Genomic DNA, 20,686 nt, shown 5'->3' with positions numbered 1-20,686 from the left:
ATTACAGAGAAAAGGGAATCATTTAACCATTAAATAAACCCAATAGGGCTGTTCTGCCCCCAATAAGGGGTAATTATATCTTATATGCCGGAGGCATAGAGGCGGGGCAGGCAATATGACAGCTTACATTTTTAATTAAAATTACTTTCACTTTCCATTCAGCACTTCCTAGATATCACCTAGTTGGCAAATTTATATAGTGTAAGTGTAAGTAAAGTAAAATTCCAAAGGATTTGGAATTATTTCTTAGGGTGACCCCTCTAATACCCACAATACCCCAGTCCTGCCCCGGATACAACGCACCCATTGGTTACCTTTGAAAGCTTCGTCCAGATCCTCCTTCCCAAACACGATTCCCAGATCATGGATGGCGCACGTATGGAACTGCACCCGGAATATGACGTCCCGCGTGGGGCTGCGGAACTTCTTGTGGTAGCACTTGAGCTGTGTGAGCGGAACATTAACTCATCAGTGACCGGACGGCACCATGGAACTTATCCCCTTTGCATGCTGGGTAATTATTACTGGGAATCAGTCCAACGCTTCTCTTTATAGACTATACAGCACTGTGTATATGGGGGGGGGTAAGACCCTAATCCCACATTTCCCGGGGCCTACGTGGCTCCCAATACAGCAGCCACTTATGGAGTGGAGCTGCCAAGTGGGGGGGCTTCCTCTCACTGGGTTCTGTTTATCCTTTTTTACAGACTGATCTAAACAAAATCTATTTTAAGCTTCAAATGTTTAGAATTGAATTGCCCCACCCTCTCCCCCCCTTCAGAAACACATGGGATGTTCCGCTTCAAACGTGCTAAATCTGCACCCCACCCGTCTCATTTAGGGTACAGTAAAAATCAGCCAAAATACACTATAACATCCGGTCCTGGATACCAGACCTAGACTGGGAGTCAAAATAGACCCAAGTACCCAGAGGCCCACACTGCCCCCTACAGGCCCACCAAATACTGACTGTCTATGGAATCTTACTGCAGCCCCCCTGGCATTAGCCAGAACCCCCAGATTGCCAGTCCGGGCCTGTGTACAACACATGAGCCTGACTAGGGATGAAGGGCACATAGGGCCTCCTAGACTGGGACTCAAAATAGACCCTGGCATTCCAAGTACACACAGGCCCACACTGCCCCCTACAGGCCCACCAAATACTGAATCTCTATAGTATCTTACAGAAGCCCCTCTGGCATTTGCCAAAACCCCCCCAGATCGCCAGTCCGGGCCTGGGCACAACATATGAGCCTGACTAGGGATGAAGGGCACATAGGGCCTCCTAGACTGGGACTCAAAATAGCCCCTGGCATTCCAAGAACACAGAGGCCCACACTGCCCCCTACAGGCCCACCAAATACTGAATGTCTATGGTATCTTACAGAAGCCCCTCTGTCATTTGCCAAAACCCCCCAGATCGCCAGTCCGGGCCTGGGCACAACACATGAGCCTGACTAGGGGTGAACGGCACATAGGAACTCCTAGACTGGGACTCAAAGTAGACCTTGGCATTACAAGTACACCCAGGCCCACACTGCCCCCTACAGGCCCACCAAATACTGACTGTCTATGGCACCTTACAGCAGCCCTTCTAGCATTTTCCAAAACCCACAGATTGCCAGTCCGGGCCTGCCGGATACCCAGTAACAACCAGTCCTGGAAACACTGCAACAACTGAACCAATGTCTTGGTTGGTTACTATTTGTCCCAATACTTTTTATTGTGTGTTATAAACTTATAATAACATAATTTCTTCTGGGACTGCCATCATTGGGGTTCTGTTGGTTCCCTCTCTATTAGGGTTTACAGAGAAACTATGGTGTTGATTCAGCACCAAAGCCCAGTTTTGGTGGGAATTTTAGACTTTTTGGGTTCAAGCCCACCTTGAACAGCATTTGGTCAGGGGCCCAACTTGCTCATATGCAGCTATACATTACATAGTAAGTTAGGTTGAAAAAAGACGTACGTCCATCACGTTCAACCATAATGCCTATATATAACCTGCCTAACTGCTAGTTGATCCAGAGGAAGGCAAAAAACCCCATCTGAAGCCTCTCTTATTTGCCCCAGAGGGGAAAAAATTCCTTCCTGACTCCAAGATGGCAATCGGACCAGTCCCTGGGGCAACTAGTACTAAGAGCTATCTCCCCTACCCCTGTATTCCCTCACTTGCTAAATACCCACCCAACCCCTTCTTAAAGTTATATATGTATCAGCCAGTACGACTGAGAATTTTATCATCTTGGGCAGCAAAAAGTCTTCACCTCAAGCCTCAGCAAAACTATCCTTCAGGTTGGGCCCTTCACCTGCTCTGGGCCCCTCACCGTTTGAGAAGCTCTGATTTAGGTAGGAAACAAATCCTTCTTACCAAGATGTCACCTTTTAGTAACAGCCCCGGTTCTATGGTGATGCAGATGCTCGTCTGGCTGTCCCCTTGCACGTTGCTGGAAGAAAGAATCAAAGAACAGAGGTTTCGGGATTTTATATAACGCGGTTTGTATGGGGATGGATGTCTCCCTCTAGTGGTGAAACCTAAAGTGCTCCTGTACTGCAGGGCAGCAATCAGAGAGTGGAGAGCTCTATCTAGAGCTTTTATCATATGGCCAGATGCATTATGGAACTGAAATGCTTTAAAGTGCCATGATGCATATTTGCACTAGTGCAGTAAAGCAGGGTAACTGGTAAGCAACTTGTAAGCTGCCAGGAGATGTTCCTCTTAAACATGGAACAAATGGTGAGTTCAGTTTTGGGGTCAGTGGTGGAACGAGACAAAAGGAAAGAGGTCTTACTAGATGCCCGAGGTGTATACAGGCTGCATCGCTTGGTAGATCTTCAGAAATGGCCGACAACCTGCATCAAGGAAAGGACAGATGAGTTTATTCTTCCTTCAAGCCCAAATACCCCATCCCTCAGAATGGAGGGGCAATCAAACGCAACATTCGGGGGTTTCATCCACCGTGGCAATGGCAAACTACATAACTTCCATCAGCAAGTTCAGAAAGCCTCAACGGCCATAGAACTGAAGGTGGAGAACCTCAACTCACCTCCCTTGGACTCAAAGTTGGGGATCCCATGCATGATCACATGATGCAGGAAGAGAGGTTTGCTGTTCATTTTCATGGCGCCAGAGAGAAGCCCACTGAAGTAGTTTATATACCTGGGGGGGGCAAGAAGGACATGGTCAGCCAGATGTTCCTACATGATGGGTCACACCACTAAAGGTGGTTTCAGTTATCCAGGCTACAAGATAGCAGCCACCTCTGTCACCTTAGTATAAAACTATGGGGTTCCCAAGTCGTCAAGGTGGGAAACAATTAAGTGAATGTCGACACTGACCTTTTTTGGGAAGGTTGAGCTACTGGAAGGACTTTGTCTTCATAGAACCTTCTCATGGCAAACCTGTCCAAGGCTTGGTCTGCACTGTAAGCACAGGAACAACATGTCAAGTCCCACAACAGAAAGGATGGAGGGTCCCATACAAGATCAAAGGACTCAATGCATAAACAGGTCCAGAACTGGCCAAGAGATGCTTAGAGTTGTCCATAGGGCACTTGTGCCCAGTTGGCTGAACCTTGTGCCAAGTCCAAGTGGAGACAACAGTTGGGCACAAGGTGCTTGTACCATAGGTAGGAGGTAGGTACAGGACCCTCCAACATATTATTCCCCCCAAGGGGACCACCCATATAAACTACACACACACATATATATATATACCTGGCAGATATGTTGCTGTAGTGCATATAGGCGGCAATCACCACACCTGTCCGCCCTCGGTTGCCCTAAAAAAAATAACGGGGCAGAACAAAAGGAAAGTGAGAAGCAGTATTGCTATAATAGTGTCATTTATCAGCCAATCAGATTCTTGTTTCATTATGGACCATATAAACTAATTATACACCAACTACAGGAGATTCCAAAATATGAAATCAGTCGTAAATCTGTGCACCTAGTGACCAAAATACTATAAAAATATATATATAATTAGCCTATGAGTAAGCATGAAACGCATTAGGCTATCTATATGGGGTTAATATCGATTTTAATGTATTTATAAATAAAATTGGTCATTTTAACCAGTAAAATTGTTAATTGCTATGGCAGCACCTTCTTGTCCCCCTGAAGTATTAACCCATGCCTTCCCATTACTGAGACACAACTCCCAACACCCCCCCACCCCAGTCCCACAATGGATGGCGGATGTCCCAGCAGAGCAGATTATCCCCCCTCCGGGGGCTGATACAATGTAACTGAGTAACACTGATAACCTCGATAGCGCGGAACCCGAGGAACGGAACATCTCGGCAGCGACAAAAGCGCATTTATAAAGTTCCGACTCGGGGAAATGTCATTTCCGAAAGGAAACCCACACCTGCGGGGGGAGAATAAAAGCCTCGCTGTTCCCTGGCTCTCAGCGTGGGGCTGGGGGGGGGGGGATAACAGATTGGCAGGGAATTCTTCCCAGGGAAAGCTCAATACTCAATGGGCGTCTGTATGTGGGGATTTATATACACTCAGCCATATCCCGGGGCTCTGTATATATAAATATATATATAATAAAGCAATAACAGCCCACTTGGTGTTGGCAAACGTATTGGGTGCGATTTGCTCTCGCAAACAACATTCCACAGGGCGAGACTCAGAAATAATTGGTAGGAAGCCAAACCCCCGGGGCAAGCGAGTTGGGACATTCCTGGCCAATGTATTCAAGTTTAAATATGTCACTTATCCCAGTGACACAGTCGGCCGGTCGGCTGCGAGGGCACGAGGCCAATAGACGTTAACGGGAAATATTAGGAAGGTGAACTTCCCCTTTAAATCTCTTACTTTGTTATGGATGACGACGACGTTGTGAGGGTCGGCGTTGAGCCAGGTGTCCATGGCTTTGCAGATGCTGCAGACTTTTTCCAAGGCCGGCGCGTGCAGGTCCGGCCATCCGAAATCCAACACCTGCGGGGAGAGAAGGTTTCAGGCATCAGCGGGTTAAATCCCGAATCCAAGCCTTTCCCTAGGACTTGAAGCATCTGTCCTACACCCCGACAGAGCCATCCCTGGAGGGAGAACTAAGCATGGAGTTTATTTCTGAAACTGAAAAAGTACAGTGAGAGGCAATATAATTAATAAAGGGATATTCTTAAGTATTCTAGTCATCTGGTTCCCCAATTGCTTTTATTCCTTTATATTCTATTGTGGCTCAACTAGAAACATCTGAATTTAGCCCCCCTCACAGGTAAGTAGAGAGAACACCCCCCCCCCCTCATGATGGGAAAATCTTTTACCTTTATAATTACCCCTAGGGGCACGGGCTGTGTGTCTGTGCAAGGCACGACAGCTGCCCAATAAATGCCAATGGGGGAGAGTTAATTGCGAGGCATAACAGACGCCTATAGTGTTAGTCGCACCTCGCTGATGCCCGACTTCACGTACTATAATTAGCAGCAGGCAGCAGCGAGCTACGGGGATCTCACATTAACACATGAGGCTGAGGGGTGCGTCATATACAGGAAGTGTCTCTGAGGCAAAAATGCCAGATCTGTCCATTTTGGTACATTCTACATTCAGTAAAGTGTTGCCAGCCCTCAAGGTTCTGGATCGGCTCTAGATCAGGGGGGGTTTGACAGCCCCAGTTTGAGTCCAGATTAGCCGAGCCGCTGGCCAACCACAAACCCCCGTTTGCCGGCCAAGCCCGGCCGCTGCTTGATGTGGAATAAACAAACCCAACTCGCAAAGCCTTTCCTCTCCCATCAGCTTCTCATTCCCCTAAATGGGCATCTTCTCCGAGCTCCGGCACCGAGGAATCCCCGGAACCCAAACGGTACGTTCCCCACAAACAGCCGAGAAAATGAAGTACAAGGAAGCCAGGAACCCCCCAAACCTCAGAGAGAAACTGCATATTGGGGTGTTTGTCCTTACCAGGACTCATAAAACACACAGGGAGTTTAACTGGATCTTGGATGAACTGGGCCTATTAGACTGTAAGCTCCACTTGGGCATGGACTAGGGAACAGTCTAGCCCCTCCCCTTTCCCCGCCCCCCCAGCCTATGGCCTTAGCCGTACCAATACCGGTTACCTTGGAATGGAGCTTGCTGATGTCATGTCTGCGTTCCGACAAGTTGAAGATCTTCGGAGGCAAAGAGGAGAGAGGGGAAGGCGAATCAGTAAAAGCAATTTCGGTTATGCCAAAGAGCTAGCACTCTTTCAAGAAATCACTTTCATCCCCACATTAATGGTGGTAGCACGGCAGAAAGATAAATGGTTGGTGCTCGCTGCACGGATATCACCCATCACTCATATGGGGAAAAGTTATTTAAGTCATATTAAGCCACACCCATACATCTATATGGCTCCTCCTCCCTTGTGGATATTACAGCAACCCCCAGCACATACAGTAATTACACACCTTAGGGACCCCCTAACAATTATTTCCAATATATATATGCAGGCAGAGTATGGCACACACAGGCAGCATAGGGCAGGTAGAGTATGGCACACACAGGCAGGGTAGGGCAGGCAGAGTAGGGCACACATAGGCAGCATAGGGCAGGCAGAGTAAGGCACACACAGGCAGCATAGGGCGGGCAGAGTATGGCACACACAGGCAGCATAGGGCGGGCAGAGTATGGCACACACAGGCAGCATAAGGCGGGCAGAGTATGGCACACACAGGCAGCATAGGGCAGGCAGAGTATGGCACACACAGGCAGCATAGGGCAGGCAGAGTATGGCACACACAGGCAGCATAGGGCGGGCAGAGTATGGCACACACAGGCAGCATAGGGCAGGCAGAGTATGGCACACACAGGCAGCATAGGGCAGGCAGAGTATGGCACACACAGGCAGCATAGGGCGGGCAGAGTATGGCACACACAGGCAGCATAGGGCGGGCAGAGTATGGCACACACAGGCAGCATAGGGCGGGCAGAGTATGGCACACACAGGCAGCATAGGGCGGGAAGAGTATGGCACACACAGGCAGCATAGGGCAGGCAGAGTATGGCACACACAGGCAGCATAGGGCAGGCAGAGTATGGCACACACAGGCAGCATAGGGCAGGCAGAGTATGGCACACACAGGCAGCATAGGGCAGGCAGAGTACGGCACACACAGGCAGGGTAGGTCAGGCAGAGTATGGCACACACAGGCAGGGTAGGTCAGGCAGTACATACAGTGACACAATGCTGGCACTGCTCCTACAGTCTGAAGTGTGAACAGATGAACAATGTGGGGGCTTAAAGTCTGAGCCTGAGTTGTGAACAATGAAGGGAATGAATAATACAGGGGCTTAAAGGTGTGAATAATACAGGGGGTTTACAGCCTCAGGTGTGAACAATGCAGGGGGGCAGTTAATCTCAGTACTGATACCATAAAGTTTACACAAAGGAAAGCAGTCACAGCAGCCAGACAGGTGGGGGCCACACAGAGGGGGGCCGGGGGCAGTAGCATAAATCAGTGGTGGATGAAAGTGACCAAACGCGTAGGCAAGGGGCCACAGTGCCAGAACCCCCCGACCCACATGACTTACCAGGTAATTGTCTCCATGTTTGGACTTCAGCATATGCGCCACTTCCTTCAGGTTCCGGCAGAAGGTGGGCTCTTCCGTCCCGGTGGAGAAGGTGACGGAGATGATCCGCTCGGTGATGTAGGTGAGGTCCAACTCGCAGCTGTCCTCCATGGCGTGAATCAGGCTAATGCTCCTGGGCAACAGAACCAGCACTTTACATTTTACTCCTTATGTCTCTGATATTTCCCAGAACTAATTCCGAAATTCTGATTCTACAGAGATGAGTCCAATAAGAACCTGTTCAGAGCTCATCAGCGCACAGACATGAACGTCCCGCGGGAGCCCAAATGCAGATGTAGGACAGAGAGCGATCTGGGCTAACCCCTTCCCTGCTGGACTAACAGGATTCCATACGGCTTAACCCCTTCCCTGCTGGACTAACAGGTCTCCATACGGCTTAACCCCCTCACTGCTGGACTAACAGATCTCCATACGGCTTAACCCCCTCACTGCTGGACTAACAGATCTCCATACGGCTTAACCCCCTCACTGCTGGACTAACAGATCTAAATACAGCTTAACCCCCTCACTGCTGGACTAATAGATCTCCATACAGCTTAACCCCCTTCACTGCTGGACTAATATATCTCCATACGGCTTAACCCCCTCACTGCTGGACTAACAGATCTCCATACAGTTTAACCCCCTCACTGCTGGACTAATAGATCTCCATACGGCTTAACCCCCTCACTTGTGGACTAACAAATCTCCATACAGCTTAACCCCCTCACTGCTGGACTAAAAGACCTCCATACAGCTTAACCCCCTCACTGCTGGACTAATAGATCTTCATACATCTTAACCCCCTTCACTGCTGGACTAACATATCTCCATACGGCTTAACCCCCTCACTGCTGGACTAACAGATCTCCATACGGCTTAACCCCCTCACTGCTGGACTAACAGATCTCCATACAGTTTAACCCCCTCACTGCTGGCTCTGTAGTCTTTATATAAGTGATCTCCATAAAGCTCGGAGTTCTCTAGTGGGTCTGGCGTGTGTCCCCGAGTCACGTGGGGTTGGAGGTATGTGCCTCACCCTCTGTCCTAGGAGGATAAGGAGAGCCTAAAAGCATCCGACTGCAGCTGTCTGTGTGAGAGTGCAACGTTACCCAATTGCCCAACCCTCACTTCCCTTATCGGGGGGCCGGGGGTCACTCATAGAGACGTCGGGCAGCTGTTTGGGTGGGATGGGCAGGGAGTTGTTGGCACCCTGACACCTGTGGGATTGGGAAGATTGTGCCGCAGGATTTCACTGTCACGGCTGGAGGGACCCGGAGCAACGCAGGAGGGCAGGAAAGCAGGGACCCCTCGCAGACACTTTCAGGGCCGTATTATTTATATAAAGAAGGTGGGTCAGTCCTGTCAGCTGTTGTTAATATGCAACCCCCACCTCCTGCTATTGGGGGATTTGTCCTTTAGGAACAAGTGAAAGTCTGGAGCCTGAACAATAACAATAAAGGTGTCTCCATCTTGCCCGACTGTCTCCATCTTGCCCTACTGTCACCAACCTGCCCTACTGTCACAATTATGCTCTAAACCCCATCTTGCCCCACTGTCTCCATCTTGCCCTATTGTCTCCATCTGGCCCTACTGTCTCCATCTTGCCCCATTGTCTCCATCTTGCCCTACTGTCTCCATCTTGTCCTACTGTCCCCATCTTGCCCTATTGTCTCCATCTTGCCCTACTGTCTCCATCTTGCCCCATTGTCTCCATCTTGCCCTACTGTCTCCATCTTGTCCTACTGTCCCCATCTTGCCCCATTGTCTCCATCTTGCCCTACTGTCTCCATCTTGCCCTACTGTCTCCATCTTGTCCTACTGTCTCCATCTTGCCCTACTGTCTCCATCTTGCCCTACTGTCTCCATCTTGCCCTACTGTCCCCATTTTGCCCTACTGTCCCCATCTTGCCCTACCCACACACCCCAGTCCAATGCTTTTGGCTGTAAGGTTAGCTCCCACCTGGGATAGCCTGGGAGTTGCAGTTTGGGTTGACTGCCCCAGTACATACAATCAGGAGTACAGAGATTGTATCTTGCAACATGTATCACTCGTACCTGCCAGACCCAGCTGTATAACTGCCCATGGAAGCAGGACGCGCTATTTACCTTGATGGTCTGCGGCGGGACTGAGTGCTTCTGGAGGATTTGGTGGATCCCTAGAAGAGATAGAGAGAGAGGGATTAACCGGAAGCTGCGGGACTAATGGAGACAAATGGTAAATAAGATTCACATGCACTCAGGCCCAATGCGGGGAGGCCTCTGTACAAACAGGCGGCCGGGCACCATGTGCTGTGTAAATAACACAACAGGATTAAACACACACACGGCCCAGAACACACAACTCCCCGACTCTCACACACTAAATACATGAACTCCCAAGGGTATCGGTGTAAAAATCCACATAAATTGTCCATCTGAGCAATAAAGAGAGCGGCACGCACGACTAATGGGAAGCGGAACCCGGGGAACATATGCCCAGAACATACGGACGCAACCTGCGCTGCTAACCGGTAACATACGGGGCCCCTAGCAACGGGGAAGGGCTGGGCCCTCTATAAAGTAAGGGTTTAGTCTCTGCTTGTTCTTAACTACAACTCCCAGCAACCCCTCTTGTTCCTGCTTTCTTTATAAGTAGAAATGGAGGGAAAGGGCAGAAGGGGAGATAAAAGAATGAGTTTGGGGGATAAAATGGGAGAAAGAACAGAACAGGGGGGAACAGTCACCCTTCTATAGTTCCACTGTCATAACAGTCACCCTACTATAGTTCCACAGTCATAACAGTCACCCTACTATAGTTCCACTGTCATAACAGTCACCCTACTATAGTTCCACTGTCATAACAGTCACCCTACTATAGTTCCACTGTCATACCAGTCACCCTACTATAGTTTCACTGTCATAACAGTCACCCTTCTATAGTTCCACTGTCATAACAGTCACCCTACTATAGTTCCACTGTCATACCAGTCACCCTACTATAGTTTCACTGTCATAACAGTCACCCTACTATAGTTCCACTGTCATACCAGTCACCCTACTATAGTTCCACTGTCATACCAGTCACCCTACTATAGGTCCACAGTCATTATAGTCACCCTTCTATAGTTCCACTGTCATAACAGTAACCCTACTATAGGTCCACTGTCATAACAGTCACCCTACTATAGTTCCACTGTCATAACAGTCACCCTACTATAGTTCCACTGTCATAACAGTCCCCCTACTATAGTTCCACTGTCATAACAGTCACCCTACTATAGTTCAACTGTCATAACAGTCACCCTACTATAGTTCCACTGTCATAACAGCCACCCTTCTATAGTTCCACTGTCATAACAGCCACCCTTCTATAGTTCCACTGTCATAACAGTAACCCTACTATAGGTCCACTGTCATAACAGTCACCCTACTATAGTTCCACTGTCATAACAGTCACCCTACTATAGTTCCACTGTCATAACAGCCACCCTTCTATAGTTCCACTGTCATAACAGTAACCCTACTATAGGTCCACTGTCATAACAGTCACCCTACTATAGTTCCACTGTCATAACAGTCCCCCTACTATAGTTCCACTGTCATAACAGTCACCCTACTATAGTTCCACTGTCATAACAGTCACCCTACTATAGTTCCACTGTCATAACAGCCACCCTTCTATAGTTCCACTGTCATAACAGTAACCCTACTATAGGTCCACTGTCATAACAGTCACCCTACTATAGTTCCACTGTCATAACAGTCACCCTACTATAGTTCCACTGTCATAACAGTCCCCCTACTATAGGTCCACAGTCATAACAGTCACCCTTCTATAGTTCCACTGTCATACCAGTCACCCTACTATAGTTCCACTGTCATAACAGCCACCCTTCTATAGTTCCACTGTCATAACAGCCACCCTTCTATAGTTCCACTGTCATAACAGTAACCCTACTATAGGTCCACTGTCATAACAGTCACCCTACTATAGTTCCACTGTCATAACAGCCACCCTTCTATAGTTCCACTGTCATAACAGCCACCCTTCTATAGTTCCACTGTCATAACAGTAACCCTACTATAGGTCCACTGTCATAACAGTCACCCTACTATAGTTCCACTGTCATAACAGTCACCCTACTATAGTTCCACTGTCATAACAGTCCCCCTACTATAGGTCCACAGTCATAACAGTCACCCTTCTATAGTTCCACTGTCATACCAGTCACCCTACTATAGTTCCACTGTCATAACAGTCACCCTACTATAGTTCCACTGTCATAACAGCCACCCTTCTATAGTTCCACTGTCATACCAGTCACCCTTCTATAGTTCCACTGTCATAACAGCCACCCTTCTATAGTTCCACTGTCATACCAGTCACCCTTCTATAGTTCCACTGTCATAACAGCCACCCTTCTATAGTTCCACTGTCATACCAGTCACCCTTCTATAGTTCCACTGTCATAACAGCCACCCTTCTATAGTTCCACTGTCATACCAGTCACCCTTCTATAGTTCCACTGTCATACCAGTCACCCTACTATAGTTCCACTGTCATAACAGCCACCCTTCTATAGTTCCACTGTCATACCAGTCACCCTACTATAGTTCCACTGTCATAACAGCCACCCTTCTATAGTTCCACTGTCATACCAGTCACCCTACTATAGTTCCACTGTCATAACAGTCACCCTACTATAGTTCCACTGTCATAACAGTCACCCTACTATAGTTCCACTGTCATAACAGTCACCCTACTATAGTTCCACAGTCATAACAGTCACCCTACTATAGTTCCACAGTCATAACAGTCACCCTACTATAGTTCCACTGTCATAACAGTCACCCTACTATAGTTCCACTGTCATAACAGTCATCCTACTATAGGTCCACAGTCATTATAGTCACCCTTCTATAGTTCCACAGTCATAACAGTAACCCTACTATAGGTCCACAGTCATTATAGTCATCCTTCTATAGTTCCACAGTCATAACAGTCACCCTACTATAGGTCCACAGTCATTATAGTCACCCTACTATAGTTCCACTGTCATAACAGTCACCCTACTATAGGTCCACAGTCATTATAGTCACCCTACTATAGTTCCACTGTCATAACAGTAACCCTACTATAGGTCCACAGTCATTATAGTCACCCTTCTATAGTTCCACAGTCTTAACAGTAACCCTACTATAGGTCCACAGTCATTATAGTCACCCTTCTATAGTTCCACAGTCATAACAGTCACCCTTCTATAGTTCCACAGTCATAACAGTCACCCTACTATAGTTCCACTGTTATAACAGTCACCCTACTATAGGTCCACAGTCATTATAGTCACCCTTCTATAGTTCCACAGTCATAACAGTCACCCTACTATAGGTCCACAGTCATTATAGTCACCCTACTATAGTTCCACTGTCATAACAGTCACCCTACTATAGGTCCACAGTCATTATAGTCACCCTACTATAGTTCCACTGTCATAACAGTCACCCTACTATAGGTCCACAGTCATTATAGTCACCCTTCTATAGTTCCACAGTCATAACAGTAACCCTACTATAGGTCCACAGTCATTATAGTCACCCTTCTATAGTTCCACAGTCATAACAGTAACCCTACTATAGGTCCACAGTCATTATAGTCACCCTTCTATAGTTCCACAGTCATAACAGTAACCCTACTATAGGTCCACAGTCATTATAGTCACCCTTCTATAGTTCCACAGTCATAACAGTCACCCTACTATAGTTTCACAGTCATTATAGTCACCCTTCTATAGTTCCACAGTCATAACAGTCACCCTACTATAGTTTCACAGTCATAACAGTCACCCTACTATAGTTCCACAGTCATAACAGTCACCCTATTATAGTTCCACAGTCATAACAGTCACCCTACTATAGTTCCACAGTCATAAAGGTCACCCTTCTATAGTTCCACAGTCATTATAGTCACCCTACTATAGTTCCACAGTCATAACAGTCACCCTACTATAGTTCCACTGTCATAACAGTCACCCTACTATAGTTCCACTGTCATAACAGTCACCCTACTATAGTTCCACAGTCATTATAGTCACCCTTCTATAGTTCCACAGTCATAAAGGTCACCCTTCTATAGTTCCACAGTCATTATAGTCACCCTACTATAGTTCCACAGTCATAACAGTCACCCTACTATAGTTCCACTGTCATAACAGTCACCCTACTATAGTTCCTTGGGTCACCCTGCTATAATTTCAGGGCTAATGGAAAAAGTGAGTTAGAGTCATAACAGTCACCCTACTATAGTTCCACAGTCATTATAGTCACCTTTCTATAGTTCCACAGTCATTATAGTCACCCTACTATAGTTCCACAGTCATAACAGTCACGCTACTATAGTTCCACAGTCATTATAGTCACCCTTCTATAGTTCCACAGTCATTATAGTCACCCTACTATAGTTCCACAGTCATAACAGTCACCCTACTATAGTTCCACTGTCATAACAGTCACCCTACTATAGTTCCACAGTCATAACAGTCACGCTACTATAGTTCCACAGTCATTATAGTCACCCTTCTATAGTTCCACAGTCATTATAGTCACCCTACTATAGTTCCACAGTCATAACAGTCACCCTACTATAGTTCCACTGTCATAACAGTCACCCTTCTATAGTTCCACAGTCATAACAGTCACTCTACTATAGTTCCACTGTCATAACAGTCACCCTACTATAGTTCCACTGTCATAACAGTAACCCTACTATAGTTCCACTGTCATAACAGTCACCCTTCTATAGTTCCACAGTCATAACAGTCACCCTTCTATAGTTCCACAGTCATAACAGTCACTCTACTATAGTTCCACTGTCATAACAGTCACCCTACTATAGTTCCACAGTCATAACAGTCACCCTTCTATAGTTCCACAGTCATAACAGTCACTCTACTATAGTTCCACTGTCATAACAGTCACCCTACTATAGTTCCACAGTCATAACAGTCACCCTACTATAGTTCCACTGTCATAACAGTCACCCTACTATAGTTCCACTGTCATAACAGTCACCCTTCTATAGTTCCACTGTCATAACAGTCACCCTTCTATAGTTCCACTGTCATAACAGTCACCCTTCTATAGTTCCTTGGGTCCCCCTTGGGCTAATGGAAAAAGTGAGTTTGAATTTAGCCCCTAAATCTCCCCCTGACTGCCCTTCAGTCTGAGCCTCCCTGGGGGGGTCCAGCCCCACAATACCGGACCAACTGGCCCAATGTCTCCCGACACAGGGTTAAATAACCTGTTTGCACAGAGGACAATGCACTTCTGTAAGTGAGAATGGCACTGCCCAAATGGGAATAAAGCCCGCTGGTTGGGCGCCCAGCCATCTTACCTTGAGGCTGAGAACCCGCGCCAGCCTATTCCAGGGCATCATAGCAACTTCTGGTCCCAACGCTTCGAGCCAAGTCCAACCAGAGCTTTTTATCTTTAACCCCAAGATGGAATTATCCTTGGCCGTGTATCCATGGTCGCTGCCATACGGTGACGAATCAGAGGCTTCAGTGGGAAGCGGGTAGCGGCTGCCGGAGCTAAAGGGGGACGCTCCTTCCTCTCCCTCCCTCCCTCATTCATTTTCACAGCAGCCGGAGAGTCAGGATCTTATCAGCTGATGTGAATAAAAGCTTCGTTAACCCCTTCCCTAACCGGGGACCACTAATTGCTCTTGCAGTATGCCTGAGCTCCTCCAGCTACGACTGGGGATGATGGGAGTTGTAGTTCTCCAAGCAAGTACAACGCTGCCACAGGTTGGACAGTAGGCACAATGCAAACAAATAGACTAATCTAGAAAAGCGCATTACCCAGAAGCTGCCATACTGACTCCCTCGGACAATATAGTACAATACTTACTGTGGTTTCTACATTCTTCTGGGGGCTTTCAGAGCTTGACGGCTGAAAAGGAATAAGAGGGGGAGCATTAGACAAAATCAGTTGTAGATTGTAAGCTCTTTTGGGCAGGGCTCTCTTCCCCTCCTGTATCGGTTACTGATTGCTTTATATGTTACTCCTTGTAGATTGTAAGCTCTTTTGGGCAGGGCTCTCTTCCCCTCCTGTATCGGTTACTGATTGCTTTATATGTTACTCCTTGTAGATTGTAAGCTCTTTTGGGCAGGGCTCTCTTCCCCTCCTGTATCGGTTACTGATTGCTTTATATGTTACTCCTTGTAGAGTGTAAGCTCTTTTGGGCAGGGCTCCCTTCCCCTCCTGTATCGGTTACTGATTGCTTTATATGTTACTCCTTGTAGAGTGTAAGCTCTTTTGGGCAGGGCTCCCTTCCCCTCCTGTATCGGTTACTGATTGCTTTATATGTTACTCCTTGTAGAGTGTAAGCTCTTTGGGGCAGGGCTCTCTTCCCCTCCTGTATCGGTTATTGATTGCTGTATATGTTACTCCTTGTAGAGTGTAAGCTCTTTTGGGCAGGGCTCCCTTCACCTCCTGTATTGGTTATTGATTGCTTTATATGTTACTCTGTATGCCCAATGTATGAAACCCACTTATTGTACAGCGCTGCGGGATATGTTGGCGCTTTATAAATAAATGTTAATAATAATAATAATCATGAACATTGGCTCTAGGGCCAATACTACCCTGGGTAAAAGGAGTGCCTGCCAAAATTTCCCCCCCCCTGAGTGGCTATACCAGGGATTTTTAAACTTTAAATTAACTCTAAGTATGATGTAGAGAGGGATATTCTGAGACAATTTGCAATTGGTCTTCATTTTTTATTATTGGTAGTTTTTTAATTATTTTACTTTTTGTTCCGCAGCTTTCCAGTTTGGAATTTCCGCGGTATAATCTGGTTGCTAGGGTCCAGTTTACCTTAGTAACCAGGGAGTGATTTGAGAAAGTGGCTGATATATGAATAGGGGAGGGGCTGAATAGAAAGATAAGGAATAAAAAGTAACAATAACAATAAAACTGGAGCCTCACAGAGCAATAGGGTTTGGCTGCCGGGGTCAGTGACCCCCATTTAAAAGCTGCAAAGAGAAGAAGGGAAATTGTTCAAAAACTATAACAAATAAATTATAAAGACCAATGGAAAAGTTGCTTAGAATTGGTCATTCTATAACGTAAAGGGGTAGTTCACCTTTGAGTTAACTTTTATTATGATGTAGAAAGTGATATTCTGAGACAATTTGCAATTGGTCTTCATTTTTTACTATTGGTAGCTTTTTAAATTATTTCAGTCATTCTTGAGAAACTCTCTAGTTTGGAGTTATAACAGCTATCTGGTTGCTAGGGTCCAAATGACCTTAGAAACCAGGGAGTGGTGTGGATGAGACACTGATATATAAATAGAAGAGGAACTGAATTGAAAAAAGTTATTAATAGTAATAATAACAATAAAACTGGAGCCTCAAAGAGCAATAGGGTTTGGCTCCCGGGGTCAGTGACCCCCATTTGAAAGCTGCAAAGAGTTAGAAGAAGAAGGCAAATAATTAAAACACCATAAGAAATAAATAGTGAAGACCAATTGAAAAGTTGCTTAGAATTGTTCTTTCTATAACATAATAAAAGTTATATTAAGGGTAACCCCCGCCCCCCATACATATTCAGGTTGCTAGGTTCCCTGACCCTAGTAACCAGGAAGAATTATTTTTTTTAAAGACCAATAGCAAAGCTGCTCATATTGTCAGCATACGAAACAAAGCCAATTAGAACTGCAATCTCCCCTTTAGTGCTGAGTATGACGCACACGAGTTTGGCGCTGGGATCATACGATGCGTTTGTGATACGTGAGGCTCGAACCTCTTACACAGTTTCACCATCCTTGTGAGAAGGAAGATACGTCGGCTGCATCCAGCATGTGATTCGCTGCCACAGGAAAGCTTATTATAGCTCCCACTATGCACACACAGGCTTGGAATGAAAAGTGTGAATCTGCACTGAGGGTGCAAGGAGCATTCAGCACCCAGTGACACCTTCCTACACTGTTATACAGATAGCTAGAATCTCAGCCATAAAGCAGGGCAGGACTGCTGCTTACAATGGGGGGATCAGATAGGATCTGTGCCACTGTGACAGAATGCTCTGTTATACAGATAGCTAGAATCTCAGCCATAAAGCAGGGCAGGACTGCTGCTTACAATGGGGGGATCAGATAGGATCTGTGCCACTGTGACAGAATGCTCTGTTATATAGATAGCTAGAATCTCAGCCATAAAGCAGGGCAGGACTGCTGCTTACAATGGGGGGATCAGATAGGATCTGTGCCACTGTGACAGAATGCTCTGTTATACAGATAGCTAGAATCTCAGCCATAAAGCAGGGCAGGACTGCTGCTTACAATGGGGGGGATCAGATAGGATCTGTGCCACTGTGACAGAATGCTCTGTTATACAGATAGCTAGAATCTCAGCCATAAAGCAGGGCAGGACTGCTGCTTACAATAGGGGGGGTATCAGATAGGATCTGTGCCACTGTGACAGAATGCTCTGTTATACAGATAGCTAGAATCTCAGCCATAAAGCAGGGCAGGACTGCTGCTTACAATGGGGGGGATCAGATAGGATCTGTGCCACTGTGACAGAATGCTCTGTTATACAGATAGCTAGAATCTCAGCCATAAAGCAGGGCAGGACTGCTGCTTACAATGGGGGGATCAGATAGGATCTGTGCCACTGTGACAGAATGCTCTGTTATACAGATAGCTAGAATCTCAGCCATAAAGCAGGGCAGGACTGCTGCTTACAATGGGGGGGATCAGATAGGATCTGTGCCACTGTGACAGAATGCTCTGTTATACAGATAGCTAGAATCTCAGCCATAAAGCAGGGCAGGACTGTATAAGTATCAAGAACAGAACTGGGTGCCACCTCCCCCCATGTTGGTTCCAGGGCGTTGGACGCCAGTAGTGCAAGTAGTGAGGATCTGCTGATTGGTTACTGGGCGCCATCCAACCCAGACCACAGAGCCCCAGATAGAGAGTCGTGTGGCACCTCATGAGTCACAGGGCTGTGCCAGTCACACGGTGCCCATCCTACAGAGCCCGGGGGCAGCGCTTGGGGGACTGGTACCATCAACAACAAACTGCTGATCTTTTCTCCACTGATAGAGTCATAATTCTGACATTCAAACTGCCGCCTGTCACACGACACGTGGGTCATTAGGAGCTGGCAGGGAGCACTGATGGCAGATAGGAGCTGGCAGGGAGCACTGATGGCAGATAGGAGCTGGCAGGGAGCACTGATGGCAGATAGGAGCCGCTTCTATAGAAATGACAATTAACTGGCACTGGACAAATGTTTCCTCGTGTCATGGGAATGTTTGGCCTTTAAATGCTTTGATCTTTTCATCTTTATTCAGATCAGGTCCCAGGGGTCCGGGGTAAATAACTCATGGGGCCCCTTTATTTATATCCAACCTGCACCCTATCCAGCTGTTGTGCTACTGCAACTCTCAGCGTTATAGGACAGACTTACACAGCATGTTTTTTTAAGTATATATATAGTATGTATAAACAGTCCTTTCCCCTGACACCAGCTTGCCTTACTATACACAGCCCCCTGCACTTACACTCCTTTCCCCTGACACCAGCTTGCCTTACTATACACAGCCCCCTGCAGTTACACTCCTTTCCCCTGACACCAGCTTGCCTTACTATACACAGCCCCCTGCACTTACACTCCTTTCCCCTGACACCAGCTTGCCTTACTATACACAGCTCCCTGCACTTACACTCCTTTCCCCTGACACCAGCTTGCCTTACTATACACAGCTCCCTGCACTTACACTCCTTTCCCCTGACACCAGCTTGCCTTACTATACACAGCCCCCTGCAGTTACACTCCTTTCCCCTGACACCAGCTTGCCTTACTATACACAGCTCCCTGCACTTACACTCCTTTGCCCTGACACCAGCTTGCCTTACTATACACAGCCCCCTGCACTTACACTCCTTTCCCCTGACACCAGCTTGCCTTACTATACACAGCTCCCTGCACTTACACTCCTTTGCCCTGACACCAGCTTGCCTTACTATACACAGCCCCCTGCACTTACACTCCTTTCCCCTGACACCAGCTTGCCTTACTATACACAGCCCCCTGCACTTACACTCCTTTCCCCTGACACCAGCTTGCCTTACTATACACAGCCCCCTGCAGTTACACCCCTTCCCCCTGACACCAGCTTGCCTTACTATACACAGCACCCTGCCGTTCCATCCCTTGCTAGGAAGCAGATACATTCAAGTTACACGGATTGGTGCCTCTGGGTATAGGAAAGACCAAGTACCCACCAACCCTGGCGCTACCCGTACGCGGTGGCTGACCCCCATAACCACAAAGGGCGAGACTTGCAGGGATTGAAGTCGCAATAAAACATTCCAGACATTTCCTACAGCCCCTCTTGTGTTTCCAACAACTTGTTTCTGTTTGGTCACATTCCTGCCCCGGAATATTCCGCCCCCCCCCCCCTATGTTTCAGGACAAACAGGCTGTGAATAAAACCAAAAATATGTCTGCGTCTCAGTCAGCCGGGCCCTTTGGGGCCTTATTACATATGGCGTCTAGTCCACAGGAAAACACTTCAGGGGGATCTGCACACAGCTGTCCAGGTGTGACCGGCCCCTCATAATACCCCCCCCCCCTTCAGCCAGAGGCCCCCGCAGGGTGCAGGGAGTCGCTCATTCTTACAGGGGGGCTAAGAACTCCCGTGGCTATGCCGAAAGTAAATTAACCTTCAGTATGACGAAGGCAACGATTTTCTAAAAATAATTTGCAGTTGGTCTTCATTTTAATCATAAAATGCCCCTCGGTTGCATTTTCAGGCTATCACCTGCAGGGGGCGCCATAGAGACAAACTCTGCTAAAAGGTAGTAGGAGCCTATATCCAACAGGCAGTCTGGGTGCCTGAGTCATGGGGTGACGGGGTGACTCATCCAATAGGGCGATAGTAACGGAAACTCGCTCCCTCTGAGTCACAGTCCAGTCGCCTATTCTGGCTCTGGATTCCGCTACATAATTTCAGTAGTCAGAACCAGCAGTGCAGGGAATACAGACGGCCAGACAGATGCTGCTTTTAGTTGCAATTCCATTGACATAACTAACATTTTCAATGAATGGCTATTGGGAAGTGGTCTTTT

At 47.2% G+C, this 20,686-nt stretch overlaps 2 protein-coding genes across 7 annotated transcripts in view; one reads left to right on the top strand and one right to left on the bottom strand.

Annotated features, from left to right (window-relative positions):
- Window positions 1-20,686, top strand: part of LOC116407773 — an 880,143-nt gene that overhangs the window by 130,540 nt on the left and 728,917 nt on the right. The gene's annotated exons all lie outside the window — the stretch shown is intronic.
- The window catches only part of tns1 (tensin 1), a 244,620-nt gene that overhangs the window by 69,987 nt on the left and 153,947 nt on the right, over window positions 1-20,686 (bottom strand). For all 6 annotated transcript variants that reach the window (XM_031893769.1, XM_031893771.1, XM_031893772.1 and 3 more), the window contains 11 exons: window positions 15,451-15,492; window positions 9,673-9,722; window positions 7,525-7,696; window positions 6,072-6,122; window positions 4,828-4,950; window positions 3,718-3,782; window positions 3,340-3,423; window positions 3,048-3,160; window positions 2,793-2,853; window positions 2,372-2,447; window positions 315-444 (listed from right to left, as the gene is read on the bottom strand). In XM_031893769.1, the coding sequence (XP_031749629.1) occupies window positions 315-444; window positions 2,372-2,447; window positions 2,793-2,853; window positions 3,048-3,160; window positions 3,340-3,423; window positions 3,718-3,782; window positions 4,828-4,950; window positions 6,072-6,122; window positions 7,525-7,696; window positions 9,673-9,722; window positions 15,451-15,492 (967 nt within the window). The remainder of the gene's footprint in view (window positions 1-314; window positions 445-2,371; window positions 2,448-2,792; window positions 2,854-3,047; window positions 3,161-3,339; window positions 3,424-3,717; window positions 3,783-4,827; window positions 4,951-6,071; window positions 6,123-7,524; window positions 7,697-9,672; window positions 9,723-15,450; window positions 15,493-20,686) is intronic.

This window comes from Xenopus tropicalis, chromosome 9 (genome assembly GCF_000004195.4).
Source record: "Xenopus tropicalis strain Nigerian chromosome 9, UCB_Xtro_10.0, whole genome shotgun sequence".
Lineage (NCBI taxonomy): Eukaryota > Metazoa > Chordata > Amphibia > Anura > Pipidae > Xenopus > Xenopus tropicalis.
Note: the sequence above shows the minus strand (reverse complement) of the source record. Positions and strands in the feature narration are given on the sequence as shown.